Source organism: Pithys albifrons, chromosome 3 (assembly GCF_047495875.1).
Source record: "Pithys albifrons albifrons isolate INPA30051 chromosome 3, PitAlb_v1, whole genome shotgun sequence".
Taxonomy (NCBI): domain Eukaryota; kingdom Metazoa; phylum Chordata; class Aves; order Passeriformes; family Thamnophilidae; genus Pithys; species Pithys albifrons.
Genome location: NC_092460.1, coordinates 93,421,909 through 93,437,280, shown reverse-complemented (window position 1 = coordinate 93,437,280; position 15,372 = coordinate 93,421,909). Strand labels below are relative to the sequence as shown.

The 15,372-nt window shown below is 40.0% G+C and overlaps 1 protein-coding gene across 1 annotated transcript in view; it reads left to right on the top strand.

Moving 5' to 3' along the window:
• The first annotated feature begins 7,126 nt into the window (after positions 1-7,126).
• The window catches only part of SEMA3A (semaphorin 3A), a 173,968-nt gene continuing 165,722 nt past the window's right edge, over positions 7,127-15,372 (top strand). Inside the window, exon 1 of the mRNA XM_071552744.1 lies at positions 7,127-7,446. Coding sequence (XP_071408845.1) covers positions 7,335-7,446 — 112 coding nt within the window. The 5' untranslated portion in view covers positions 7,127-7,334. The remainder of the gene's footprint in view (positions 7,447-15,372) is intronic.

Genomic DNA, 15,372 nt, shown 5'->3' with positions numbered 1-15,372 from the left:
ACTGGTTCTGCTCCATCCTAACCTTCTTTCGATTTCAACACTTCAGGAGAAAGAAGGAATCTTGCTTTCTTATGTCTATACTTACTTGCCTAAAATATGACAAACTCTGATGTCAGAGAAGTAAATTGTAAAACAACGTAGTGCGAAGATTTTCTGAAATAGTTACAAATTCAATCTAGAGGATGGATAAAGTTCCCCTTCCCTGCTGAAATCCCTATTCACTGGGGATTCAGAGAGTGAAAGAGTTAGTTAATGCTTTCTTACAGCTTGTTTTTCTTTGAATTCCCCTCCCTCTCCTCTTCTAGCACACACTTCTACATACTGCTGACTCTAAAAGCATTCCCAGAGGTCAAATTATTGAAAGCTCAACCAAGTTTTCCTAAGCTATAACAGTTTACTTACCACTCGCAGTTTCCACAGGCTATCTGAGTAGTGATTAAATACCTATCAGTTTTGGCATCAGAAGCCATAAACGAACTCTTTAGCCCCTATGTTTTGTGTGATATTGTTTGATCTTCCAAAGACAATTTGCACCCACACACTCTGTTCCACAGAGTCAGACTTACAATTTGTCTATGAAAAAACATCCTCATTAAAAAGTTTTCTAGTCTAGAGAGCCAAATAGGGCAGATGTATGAAGATGAGAGTTGGTGGTTGTGGTTTTGTTGGTCTTATATGTTTGTCATATCCTAATGAACACTCAACATAAGAAAAAAAAAAGGAAAACCCAACAACAACAAAAAACCCCAAACCCCTCTCCCCCCCAAAAAAACCCCAAAAAACAACAACAAAAAAAGCAAACCACAGAGATAGAAGAAGAAAGGTCCAGAATAGAACGATAATCTTAGCAGCTGTTGCATACGTTTTCAGTTTATGATTTGCTGCAATTCACCTGGACTATTTAAAAGACTGTGATGAATGGGTGGCACAAAAAATAGTGTTGTGTTTTTCAAGTCTTTGACAGTTGGCAGTGAAGGTTAATAAGCAAAATTACATAGGGCCAAAAGGTTGGCCATGATGGATCCCAGATACAATAGAACTGGGAATTTCTGTATACTGAATGATAAGGAGGGACTTTTAGGGCTGACAGGAATGACTTGCATACTATGACAAATGAAGAGGTAAGGATGGGACTGTTGGCACAGTATGTGAGAAAGACAGGATCAATTTCTTGTCATGTTAATGTCTTGTCATGTTAACGTCAAGTGTGTGCCCTTGAGAAAGCCCCTTGGGATCAAACCTTGAAAGGTATACAGGGGTCTAAAGATGCAAATCAGAAAATAAGAGAACTTTCAAAGACAAGCAGAAAATTCTGAAAATTTTTCTATTGATCTATGCCTCATTTTTTCGATCACAGTAGTTCACCGGGGGGGTTTTGCAGGAAACCATTTTATGTCTTGTCAGTTGTCCCCATTCAGAAAACATTGGGTGATAAAAGTGAAAACTGGATTTGAATGCCAAAGTAGCTGAATCTGTAATGTATTTGTTTGTAATACACCTTGCAAGTTGTCTTTCCAGCAGTATGGAAAAGGACTGGACTGCTTCATTATCTGCCTTTTCAGAGATCCACCTACCATAAAATCTGTTGCATTAGAGGACCAAGTGATTCTGCAGCTGTTTGTCTGGGAGGAGACCTTCTGGCTTGATTAGACTTCCCTCAACACAGTTCAACACATCAGGCCTGGAATAGGATTTAAGGAGCCAAAAGTTTCATGGCTGTTCTTGCTTTGGTTTTCCCTTTATAGTGATTTTTCTTAAAGTGGCTTTTCTCTGAAGAATTGGAACATCAAATATTTCTTTGTATTTCCCTCATCTCCTGTAAAAGAAACCTATGTCCAGTATTTCCTCGGTGAAGGCCCAACAGCCAATAAACATAAGCAATTAGAGGGATGAAAGTCTCTGTACTTGGAAGTTAAAAGACTTAAAAGTTTTGTTCAATTTGGATGAGTACCCCAGAGTTAATCCATTGAAAACAGAAGCTACTGCCCCATACCAGGAATTGTGGAAAACAAGTTTTTTGTAACTCTTATGAAAGTCACATGCCTGACACAGAGATATTAAGGTGGGTTTTTTACCATCGCTCTGGGTATCACAGTTGCCATACATCCGCATATGAGATGAACATCAGGCAGTGGAGGTCAAGGGAATAGAAAAGGTTTGTTTAAGTTTGAAAAGAAATCTGAAAATGTTGCTATTTAGACAGGCATATAACCTGTCTACAGAACAGGATGCAAAAAGGTTTTTTTGAAGAGTTTGATGAGGTGTTTAATAGACCTGAAAGCATTGTGAATAAAACACATCATACTGATACAGATCCCATTTTACTGCCATTGTACAAGCATCACATAGAGTACAGTCTCATTAGTCCTGAGAAATGAAGGAAAAGTTGATTGTGACAAGATGCAGTGTTATAGAGAGAATGCAGATACTGACTCGTGTGGTCAGCAACCCAATCACATACAATAATAAAAATCGTTATGGATTTATGTAGATTGAAGAGATTTGAATAAGGCTACCAAATGCAATATAGCCCAAGGGAGTGCTAGGAAAAGACACGTCTAGACTTCCAACATCAGGAATATTTCCAGATCTAGATGCAAGCCTGTGATTTTGGCAACCAGTTTGATAAAATTTTAAACTCTACACCTTCACATCTTTTTGCTGGTGCACGTTTAGGTAACTTTGCTCTGTGATTGTTTCAGAACTTGGAAAGTGCCACTCCACAGAATTTTAAATCCTTTAAAAACCAGATGGAAGCAGCTATTTATAACCTCTAGAGCTAATGTGATAATCATCAACACTATAGAAGGAATAGCTGATATCCGGTTCAGCAGGTCTGGCTATGAGAACCATTTTTTTTTGTATAGGCCTTTTAATGGTTTCCTTCTTTTTTTTTTTTTTTCCCATGAGAAAAGAGAAGAACAACTCTGTCAGCAATAAGCTGTGTGTCAAATAGATTTCAGGTTTAGATTCCTGTCTGATACAGGCAAAGGACGTGAACTTAGTAGAAGAGCTTCATGACATGTCGTCTTCAGGAGAGAGGCCAACCTCTGAAGAGCCTCTGTATTGCTGCTTTTCCCCAGTGCCACTTGACAATTCTCTTTCCTCCATTATCTAATGAATACACTGCATCTGTGTGAAAAAACTCCTTTCATATACCCACACAGACTAGTTTCAAACATTCTTCTTCACCTTGTTTCTAGTATGTCCCCACAAAAGCTTTGCGGTGTCCCAAATGAGAGAGTGGCAGCTCACGGCACAAAAGGAAAATGTAGTAGACAGTGTCTGGATATTCCTGAGATTTTGTTTCTGAAGTCCCTGTGTTGTGACACTGCATTCAGGGTCTCTCACAGATCACATGACAAATGCACTTATAATTGGTTCTAGACTGAGCCTCGTTTTACAAGTATCATTATGTGTAGAACCGGAGCAATTTCAAAGGAACCTTTTGCAGAATTGTAAATATCCTGCTTATCAAGCAATTTGCCTGCTATGGAAGAAAATCACAGGGAGTTGAGATTTCACATTTCCTGCAGGAGTGTGGTCTCAAGGGAAGCATTTAGCAATAAGATACAGACTGAGAAGTTGGTTTGTTGTTGTTTTTTTTTTCTCTTTGATTTTAACCAGAAATTGCACTCTCAACCCAAGAAATCTTTCATGCAAAAAGGACTGGATTACTAGTGAGTGTCAAAACCGGATTCTGGTAATTCCTGCCTAATTCTGAGGAGGACCTGATGCCATCAATATAAACAAATAATGACTCATCCAAAACACAGGAAACAGTTCTGAAAGCACAAGTACTCTCCTGTAGCACACTAAGGACTTTCTTAAAGCAGTTAAGCTTTCCAGAGCCTTTAAGTATAAAAATCACAGCAGCAGCAAGGTTTGACATAATCATGAGTCAAATAATACTATTTCTGAGTAATGAGAAGCACCAAATGATGTCAACCTGTAAGTGATTGAAAGAGTAACTGTACATGGATGGTCAACAGTGAAAGCCCAGAAACATCCAAGTATAACTTTTTGCGGGATCCATCAATGTGAAGTTGCTGCACATATTGCAAGGTGGCATTAAAAAAACCTCCAAATCATAATGTAACACAGCATGAAAGCAGAAATGTTAAACAGAGCCCACAAGGGTCTATCTGGGTTTTGAAACATAAAACACTATATAGAATGTCATATAAATACCACTACAGAAAATAAAAATAAAATCTGCAACAAATATGGGAAAATATGCAGAACTTCTATACCTTTTGAACTTGCAACAGAATAATGGAATAATTAATTAAGCTAACAAGTGTGGTTTTCATTTCTTCAGGGGATAAGGGTATTATATAAAGAAGTGAGAAAAGTTTGCATTTTACTTTTTGCCTTTCTCTAAACTCAGCAGCTAGACCTCTTTCAGAAGACCAAAGAAAAAAGGTGAATAGGTTGTTATTTGAAAGTGAGTTGTTGCCCATCTTAATTTCCCAGAGTTGATGTTTCTGGCACTTGCCGTAGGAGCATTGGCCAACAAGCAGAGCCCAGTTTCGCCTTGGCAGAAGCACCATATGGCAATGGGTGCCTTTGAGATATAAAGCCTCTTCAAGCACCACTGAAGTGCTGCCATTGCCCCTCTCCTTATAAGGGGGTGTAGCATATGCTCCCCTGACTAGCTGATTAGCACTACTTAGAGCTAAATAGCAGGAGGATCAGGTTTTACTCTCCTCTTTGTCTTTAGGATGGTGTATCCCACAGAGGAAGGCAAAAAGCAAGTGGTCTCTCACACGAAGGATGCAAAAAGTCTCATGTCTCCTCAAATAATGCTGTATTATATCTGTCAAATGCGATCATGGATAACTTAGTATTCATTGTATCTAATCCATATGTTTTCTGGGGAAAATATATATTGACTGGGGACATGGTTTACTTATTTGATTGATGTAAAATAGTCTGGAGTCTTATACATTCATTCTACATGAGAAAGATAGAATTCCAGCTTTTTACTATTCCTTATAAGAAGAAAAAAAGTAGCTGTGCCTTCTTTACAAGAAGCAAATTGAGTGTAACAACATCACTGTCAAATGATGTGCTTTATAAAGTCCTGAATATGGTGTATCTTTTGTGTTTTGTTTCTAATTGTTTGCTCAATACAAAAGGATAATTCATTAGGCCAGTTCTCCAAATAATCTCAGAGTGACATGAATTCCTCTGCAGGGTGAATGTCTGTAGCAAGTAATCCATGGAAAACAGACAGGCGTCTCTTGTCATTTTGGAGTTCTAATCCACTGCCTGGAGCATGAAAATGCTCAGGATAACAAGTGTGGGAATGACCAAAATCAACATTATTTTTTTTTTATTTTCTTTTCTTAACAATGCTGCTGATCAATAGAATTGCTGAATCTGGCAGATACAATGCCACGGGATTAATGAATTAAGCTCAGGAAGCAGAAGAATTTGTTAAAAAGGAAAGGGGGAAAAGGCCCTTCTTTTCTACTCGTGTGTGAATATTAAGCAATGAAAGCAGCAATGACAGAATTTTATCCCTTGCTTTACCATAGCACCAAGCCTTGTTCTGCATGAGTCTTTACATGTTAATTAGAACCATACTGATACCCGCTTTTTCAACTGTGAACTTCAGTTTTAAATTTAAAACTTTTCCCAAGTGCTAGTTTAGTAGCTATGTCTGAACACAGAAAAGAGATGCTGTGTTCTGCAAAATCCAGTGTAGTGTGATCACCACCAGTGGGACTAGATAACTGGTTTTCAAACCACAGTAAATAATGGTAAAAGGAAGGAAGAGACTCACTGAAATGCCATAGACTCTGTCACCATAAAGCACTCGCATACTCTGTTTTCTGGAAAACCATAGAATGAAATTAATAGGGTTCATCACACTTCCTTTGATGATGCCAATGTTTTATAAAGGTCGATTGCCAGATTTTTTGTCAATAATGCATTAGGAATACAATACAGGGTACATATCTGTGTAAGACATTACATTCCAAAAGACACATTACATTGATATTCAGCACTGCATGGAAATTTTAATGAACCATCACTCACAAGAAGGGGGTTGTTCAGATGTGTGGGAGGGGAGAGCTTAAGTTTGCTTATATGTTTGTATTTACAGCTCTTTAAAGACCTCTGGGGATTTTGTGTGTCCTTTTGTCTAAACAAACAAACAAACAAACAAACATCACTACCTAGTTTTATTGCATAAAAATATAATAGTCACGCAGTCCTATAAATAGGAAGCTTTGGAACATTTTCAACTTATAAGAACACTTCAGAGAATACTCCGGTGTAATTTATGAGCCCCTCTAGACCTGTCCATGTCTTGAACTGACTGTTGAAGTGGGCTTTACTAGGAATTTCTTTTCCTGAATTGGAGTAGTGCGGGAGGTGGGGAGGGCGGAAGGGTTAGAGCAACCTTCCCTAACAAGGCTTTAAAACCTTCAGTGGTAAAGTTATGCTGATGGGAGACTTTGTTACTTGTTTTTAACTGGGAACAACTCGAAGAGGATTACGCTATGGGCAGGAGCTGTTATTTATGTGTGTTGTTTTTAAAGGGGGACGTGCACCTTTTGATTAGAACCGTAAAATCAAATTTTAGAAGAAAAATAAAACAAACAAACAAGACCCAACAATCCCAAAGCAGGCAAAAAAACTCAAACCCAACAACCTGGACAATGACCCGAAACAGCTGGTGAAATGTCTAGCTCCGTGCCTTCCCCAGGCTCGGTGGAGGTTTTCTGTTCTCTCATCTCTGCCGCGATGTGTTTCTTTTTTTTTTTTCCTTGCATGTGCTGTGACAGCCGGGGAAAAGAGAAGGGGGGGGGAGGCGGGGGGGTCGAGCCTCCCAGCGCTCCCATTGTCAGCCGCTCCTGGGAGCGCGGGGAGAGCCGGTGTCCCCCGCGCCTCCTCCATGTGCGCGGGGAGCCCGGGGCCGCCCCCGCCCGGGACCCGCCCGCCGCGCGGGGAGCGGACCCACCCGGCCCGGCCCGCCCCGGCCCGGCTCGGCCCCGGCCCCTGCCCCCCGGCCCGCGCCGCCGCCGCCGCCCGCATCATGCCGCCCCCCCGCCCGCACGCAGCCCGGGGGCTGCCTCCTTTTCCGGCCCGCGGCGTGTGCGTGAGAGGGGCTTGAAGTTGCCCCGGCGGCGGCGGCGGCGGCGAGCGGGGGGCCGGGACGGCTGGTGGCGGCGGCGGGGCGCGGCGGGAGCGGAGCGGAGCCCACCCCCATCACCTGTTACCTCCGCTCCCCAGGTTGCCTGAAGTTCCCCGGCGGCGCCCGGCAGGACGGGGAGCGCCACGGCTGCGGCTGGTGGGGACCCTACAGTGGCTGCTGCAGCATGGGCTGGCTCAGGGGTATTGCCTTGCTTTCCTTGGGAGTATTACTAGCAGGAAGAGTCAACTGCCAGCATGTGAAGAATAATGTGCCAAGGCTCAAATTATCCTATAAAGGTAAGTCTGTTGTTCTCTTATTCTCAGTTTTCCTCCAAACCCTCTCCTGCTTGCCCCGTCGCTCCCTCCCTTCCCACCTTCCTCCTGGCTTTTCCTTATCTTCCAAAGGGGAAATTGGCATTAGGAGAAATTTCTGAAAAAAATTACTTAAAAAGCCCCTCCGTGCTGCTGTCGGCACCAGGCAGTTTAAACCCAGACAAAGAAGAGTTAGTTGCGTTTGCAGACGAGGACTCCGGATCGTGCTGATCTATGTTAAAGCATTTCTCAGTCTTGTGCTATTTCATCGGACTTTACTCTTTAAAACGATCAGTCGTGTTTGGCCACCCAGCTCATCTCCCCCGTGCTGGCCATGCAGTGCAGCCACAATTCCAGATCTGTTTTAAACGGCGTGGAAGATGAAGATTTTTTTTTTTTAGGCATGAAGTGGTTAATTTTCAAATCATGAATATTCAGTTTGTACAAATCTGACAATCAGATGCCTAACATAAGCAGTAGATGGTGGGTTTGCCAAAAAACTATAAACTGAAAGGAACAGATCAGTCCAGAAAAGGAGGAGAGGACTGCTAGGCACCAGAAAATGCTGCCTATGGATGTTCAATGCAGTGTGATGTATTTGAACCAACGTTGTTTTCGGTGTAGTCTGATGTGTGTCATTAGAGATCACAGGGAAGGTGTAACTGAAGAAAGAGAGCTGTGAGATTACGTTTGCGTTTGAAATTGTGTAATGCCACTCACACTGCAATTGTCAGTAATTAACTTTTGTATAGTGGTGCCAGTATTAAAGGAGAACAGTGAAGTAGGCTCTTCTCTTTATCAGCATAGTTCTACTCTTAAGTACATTTTCAGAATTCACCAAATCTGGAGAATGTGCAACTGGGAAAGAAGTTTAAAATCTAAGAGCTGTAGAGTGTTTTTTCTAAAAAGGAGAGATGTACACCAAGGTGTATGTACACATCTCTCTGAAGAGCTGCCTCCTCATAATTCTCAGATTATTGAAGGCTGAGAGAAGGAGCAGCAGCTACAGCTCTGAAAGGGGGGAGGAAAAGTAACACACTGCTTCTGCACCGGGGAAAAAGAGAACATGTGTGTGCATGCCTGGTCATAGATGTCAGTCTCAGTTTACAGCACAGTGTCAATACATCTCTTGCCAGTAGAAATACGTTTTCCATTTTTTTTAATCTTTCACATGCTGTAAATGAGAGGGGGGACAATCCTCTCTGATGCAGGGCAGGCGTCATTTTTTGCACTGCAGATGAAAAAAAAATTAAGCACCTGCAAAACTTGGATGTACTGTGTGAAATAAATACATGTGCTGGGTTTTCTTAAAAAGCACATATATGCATATTTGTGTATTTAAATGTCAAAATATACATATGAAAAGAACAGTTTAAGGGGTTCAAAGTCTGTTAATTTGATTTTAATGAGAAAAAAAGTTTGTATTTAACACAAAATTGATTGTTTTGAGTAATGGAGCCTGAAGAAAGCTTCTACTGTAACTACATGTCATATCAAAAAACTCATTATAAACCTCTTAATTGCTTTCAAACTTTTCCAATCGTACTGAAACTCAGATTAGTATATAGAAGCATAAATGCTGTAAAAATATCCTGTAAAGGGGTTTAATGGCTAATTAATTATTGTTTATTTTTTTTTCACCCTTTTAAAGTTTATCCATGGCTCAAGTCTGCTACCCCTGCTCATATTGGCTAAGTGCACAGAAACTAATTTCAAAAAGTGGCCAAATAGGACTGAGGGTAGTCTGCTCTTCTGCTTCTTTTTTTTTTTTTAAATTTTTATTTTCACCCTGCTGGTGCTGTATCCATATACAGTTTGACAAGGTTTTGGTACTCTGCAGATTGGTTGTTTCCATTCTGCTCTTGCTGGGATAAAGGCTCTCATTTTCATATTATAAAAATATCAGACATCAAATTTTGATATATGGTCAGTCTTATATGAGCAAAACAGGAAACTGAAAGGAACATTGAAACTGTTTTTTACTTGGTGGATCATTGTGAAACAAAAATGAGTTCAAATGCTGAGCAACCCTATCTAGAAAAGATAGGAAATGCATAGTTAATCTTAAGGAAGTTAAAGTTTGAAAACTTACAGAAATTCACACTCTGGCCTTTGATTCTCATATTCTTCTTCGAACATGTGTAATTCTAAAAATCAGATCAGAGTACTCACGTGCTTAACATTAAGTGCTGGTGTAAATGCTTGGCCAGGTCAAAAGGAGCGTGTTGCCTGAGCTGCTGCATTGATCCTCAAGTATGGGGATGTCATTATTAGTCAGGGAAAACTAAGCTTTGTCAGCTGGTGCTTTTCCAGACAAATTTTGCTTCCAGCACAGTATTCAATGCACAGATCAATGTTAACACCTTGCGTGGGAACATCCTTAAAAGCTGTTAGTATTGATAATATGTCTTTTAGGCACTGACTGAATGCCTCACATGCTAATATGTATCTCTATGGATATACCTCACACCTGTGTGACTATGTGATACCAAGTGATTCATCTCTATTTAAACTGCTTGCAAGTAGAAAAAGAAGCTACCCAGTTACTTAGCCATTCCTCATCTCCATGAAGAGATGTGGTTGAGTAAAATGAACTTATGATGTTAAAAAAGAAACCCAAAGAACCACGCAGGGTGAAAAGAATGGCCCTAGTGACCACTTTTCTGTGATTGCCATTGTGCTTTCTTTTAAGATGTGTGCTTGGTGTTTGCCTAAACAAATACCTTGGAGCTAATTGTCGGTGTTTTTTGTTTTGTTTTTTTTTAAAGAAAATCAAGGATGTATTTAACTTCTTGTTTGTCCTGACTAATTAGATGTCAAACATGGTTAGAAAGCTCAGACATTTGCTTTAAAAGTTAGCAATACGAGTCATGAAGGGTTAAATCCCTGCCAAACTTGATTTCCTATGGTCACTTGATTTCAAAGGCCCAGTATTAGCTCTGCCATTTCCCAGGTTGCTGGACAGAAGTTTTGGTGAACCTCTGTTCTTACTTCCTCTTAACTGCTTGTCACTCAGTCTTGCAGAGGATTAGAGGCATCCTACGGGGCATGTTATAGATAGGAAGAGGAAGAGAAAGCATATAAATGTGTATGTTGAGGCCACATCTGTGGACTGAAAAGGTTCTTTCTTTTTATTGTAAAACAGAGTTCTGGTTATTTGGTTTATATCACCTTGATTTTGGTGGCATATTAAAGAAAGGAAATTTGAGGAGAGCACTAGGGAAATCCTTGTCCAGCTGAAATCTGTGGTGAAGCTCCTGTTCAGTAGCTTCACGGTTTTGCTCTGTACTTTTTAAAGTTTCTGAGCATTTTCATCTTTGTGCATGGATTGGAAAGGTTTTACTCAGATGATATTTATCTTCTTATTTCAGTCAAAGGGAATTAATATGATAAAAAGCCTGATCCAATGTTCATTGAAGTCAGTAAGTTCTGGATCATAGCCTAAATGTGGTAGAGCCAACCATAAAACTGAAAGCTCTGTTGAGCTTTTCAGCCTCTGAGCTCTTCTTTTTGTGTTCTTCAAGGACTGTTTCTTATTGTACAGTACCAAGAAATATCATTGTCAATATGTCAAAAGTAAAGGAATCTTCTTGTAAAGAATGTGGGGTGTCTGGGTTTTGCGCTTTTTTTGGCTTTGTTGTGTACTTTTCTAATCTCATTGACTTCAGTTCTGGTGTGGGTTGTAAGCCTCTATATGGTGTCACTAGGTCACAAATTCTGTTCAGGAAACTTCTATTGAGCACAGAGTTCTCAGAAAGATGGTGATCGAGTTGAGTGTGCAAAGTTTAAAACAATAAATATAGCCTGAACTCCAGATGGATTTCTTGTACTGTTTATTGTTTCCTATTTTCTTTTGCTCTCCTCTGTATGGGGGGGGGTAAAAGCACAGAGATGGAACCAGCTACAGTAACCTTTAAATATAAACAAATAAGCTAAAAAAAAGTGTTCATTAACAATTCCTAGATTTATGGATTTTTTTCCTAAAGCAACCCCAATTTTGGTCTCCAAATGAGTAAATCTTGTGAACCCAACTTTCTCAAATCCATCTGTCACATCTCAGTTGTCTATTGAAAATTACTAAATGCTGCAAGTATGTTTTGCAAGAATACATGTGTGGTTCTCCTTTGTTATTGTTGCTCAATTGGATACATATTACTTGAGAAAAAGTAAGTGGAAAAGCATTGCGCACAGATTTAGCTGTTTTACTCCCTGGCTCCAATTCAAGCCATATTAAAAATAAGTGTCTTGTTTAAAGTTGCAGTGATAGTGACAACTACTTCGACCTTGATGTGCAGTTGATTTACAACATTATAGAATGCATTTTTACCTGGATGAAATCCTGGCCCTGGTGAAAGCAATGGCAAAACTTGTGTCCATTTCAATCTGTCCAACATGCTTTGATGAGGGAGGAATGGCACTGCACTGAATTACCTGTATGTACACTAATGTAAACATGATACCTGGCTTGTAGTTTGTTGACCCAGTCTGGTTGTAGTTGATGACCTGCTCGTGGGTTTGATTGTGGTTTTTCCTTTCCATCAAACTCTATAACTCACAATTCAGTACCTCCACAAATATTGGGAAAGCAGGGCAAAGTCGGAGAAGGAAATGGGGAGAGAAATTTTGGCAAGGGAGCCTGTTTCTCTTGAGTTGGGACCAGTATTGGAGTTGGTCTCATATTTCAAGGTATCTGCCTAAAAATCTTTGCTTAAACTATGTTGTAAGAGTACTGTCAGAAGGAAAAGCCTCTCTGATGTGCCTGAAAGGATAGCCCCAACTTAGGAAGAAGACTGTGAAGGGAGGTAAACATTTGCATCTTGAGCTTTCATTGTTTCTGACAACATTCCTGCACAGCTCCAGCACTCTCGGATCTCACCATTCAGTCAATGCAAGGGGCTGGAGCACAGTGATGATACGATATACAGCCACAGCCACTTCACTGTTTTTTTTCCACCCCAAAAGGATGAGTCTTTCAGAGAAGATCTGTGTGTTGGTCTTTGTATCATTGGTTGATTGTGGTCTTCACAAGACCTGCAAATTGTCAGGGAGGACTACCCTGCCTGCCTTTGGCAGCCCACAGGATGGCAGGAGGGAGAAGCTGATGAAGGAAGTGCCTAAGCTCAGATCTTGCCTATATAGGGAAATTTTCAGCTAGCTAATTAGGGCCTGAGACAGGCGGCATAATTGGAACAAGGAGAGTGAAAACCTAGCCCAACATTCTCATTTTGTGTTTCCAGCTTTCCCTTTTAATTCCCATGGAAAAAGTGGTTTCTGAATTATGGAGCCTCCCCTTTTTTAAGAAGCTGGAGTTCTCTATAATTATTTGTGCTGTATGGTTTGCAAATGACTGGATTATTCATGGAGGTGCTGTATTGACAGCCATAGAAACTACCCTTTTGCTGTGCACAAGGTGTGCAGCACTTACTTGTACTGTTTGCTATGACATCTTTAAGACTCTGACCTAGTGGGGAATTTAAATATCTGCAGTTTCACTGAGCTCAGTGGAACTACTGATATGTAAAGTCTGCCTTAATATTTACTTTTGTACTTGAAGCTTTTGATCAGGACTGAAGTATCCATATGTTTGCTTAGTGTTTATTCAGGTGTGTACTTATTCCATAACATTTAGCAAAACAATATTTAAAATAAGAAACCCAGTCTTTGCAGGTTGTTACAATGTAAATGGGTTATTTATTACATCTCTTCTATGTGTGTCTTTGTATGTACAAAAAGCGTTTCTATGGAGTTCCCACCTGTAAAGAAAACCACTTAATTATTTGTATTTTTAACTATTTCTTTTTTCTTGAAAGTGTTTTTCAGTTTTAATACAGTGCATTGCTGTATTCTGAACCTTTTTCTATGATTTTTGTTTACTTAATCACTAATTCTGTATCTGGCCTTTAATGCCCACAGCTGCTGTTAGAGAAACGTCTTTGTTTACTTCCTCTGACCCACAGACTTTTCCCTCATGTGCATACCTGGAACACTGGAATGGAATCACCAGCAATATAGAGTTGCTCCAATATTTTCAACATTTTCTACATCAGCTGGAGCCTGACTTGACCCCAGTTCAATCTGAAGCAAAATCCCATCTTCACCTGAGTCAGTGCCTAAGTGACTGAGAAGAAAACAAATCCTTCTAAGTGGTGTCAATGGTTGTGACATTTTCCAGTTGTTTGAAAGCTAAAAAGGGTGAAATTGTTTTCAGGCTCCCACACACTTATTCTTAAGCAAATGTATGGGGTGGACCCTGGGAGCTCTATGTCAAACCTTTAAATGGAAGTTCTGTAGCTTGTTCTGGTGCTCTTGTTAATTAACCTTACATGTAAAAGTTGCTGCTGGTGTTGTGCTCATGCTGATGGGCAATTCAGCAAATTCCTTCCCTTGCAGGATTAAAGCTCCCTTCAGGAATGTCTGCAAGTTCACGGTCCTCCCACATACAGCCTTCACATAGGTTAGCTGCTCTTTTCCAGTAACAGCTGTGTATAGTAAGAATAACTGTAGGGATAGTACTTTTACTTGACTTTTTCCTATTTTTTCCAAGTGTGATAGTGTCTGAATGTACACGAGAGAAAGGGACGGCCACAGCTGTTGAGAGAATCCAAAATCTTAAAGAGTGTTGTAACCTTTCTCCTGCACCACAGGAGGTTCTCTGTGGTGTCCCTCTCTTTCTTTGTGACTGACATAGTCAGCTACATTAGGCTCTTTTCACTGTCCCTGGAAGGAGAGGTACCTCCAGAGAGCTAATCTTGGGTTAGGCAGATTGAATGAGACTTTAAGGGTGTTCATTACTTGTCAGTGTCTGTAAAAGGAATTAAGCTTCTTGTTTATTTATTTAGTTTCTTTTTCCCTGGGAAGGTATGAAAAAAAGGTTCTAATTATCTGCTCTGGAAGAACTTCAGCTGTATTCTGATCCAAAGCTTCCTAATTTAAGAAACTGTCTCTGCTTAAATGAGTATTTAAAATCGTGTGAAAATTGAGCTGATTAAACTTAAACATACTATATGCCCTCAGTATCTGTGATATTGAGGTCACCTGTGACTCTATCTAAATTTGTATCAAACCTGCAGTTATAGCAAGAAATATACAGGAGCCCTACAGACTTCGTATTCTTAAAACAATTACCTAATTTACTTCTCACATTTCCGATGCTTCTCCTCCTTAATAAGCTCATTCCAAATCCAGTGACACATGCTGGAAGTGACTGTCTGGGACTGCAGAGCTTTACTAATTTAATAGCTTAATCATTCAGAGCTTTCAATAAGCTGTCCCCTGGTCATCTCCATTACTTTCTGAATATTTCTGCACTTTAAAGAGAAAAACATATTCAAGACTCAATTCTACAGAGTGTAGTTTGCAAATAAAAACCCATATGTGTATGTGCAACTCAAAGGACAGGTGCCTTGACCCCGAGTCTACTCTTTTTCAACTGAACTATTTCAACAATGAGAGCAGGATAAAACCTAATTTATTAATTTATAAAAATTCTAAATAGACTTACAGTTTGGGGTATTCTTTTCTCACTTTGGGGATTAGAGATCCCCCTTGAGCTAGACTTATCTACAGCAATCCCTGAAATATGTGAGCACATTTGTGCCACATCTAGTTTTCATCCTTTGCTGTTTGATAGCCAAACACAGTAAAGTCAGAAGTTTTTGCCATTCTTCTAATGTTTTAAAGTTGTTTGACATTTATTGGGCTGCCTGCTTATCTCTCCAGCTGGATGTTGCAGAAACTTTAGAAGTGAGCAGTCAAATAAAATTCTCATCTCTTATAAATATTTTCATACAAAGTTGGATCTTGCAGAGAACAATCTGAGGAATGAAGTAGTTATTTGCTTTCATCTAACTTGTGGAGGGAGGTAAAAGAAAGCTCTCTTTTACTCTGCACTGTAATGAAGCAGAGCTTGCA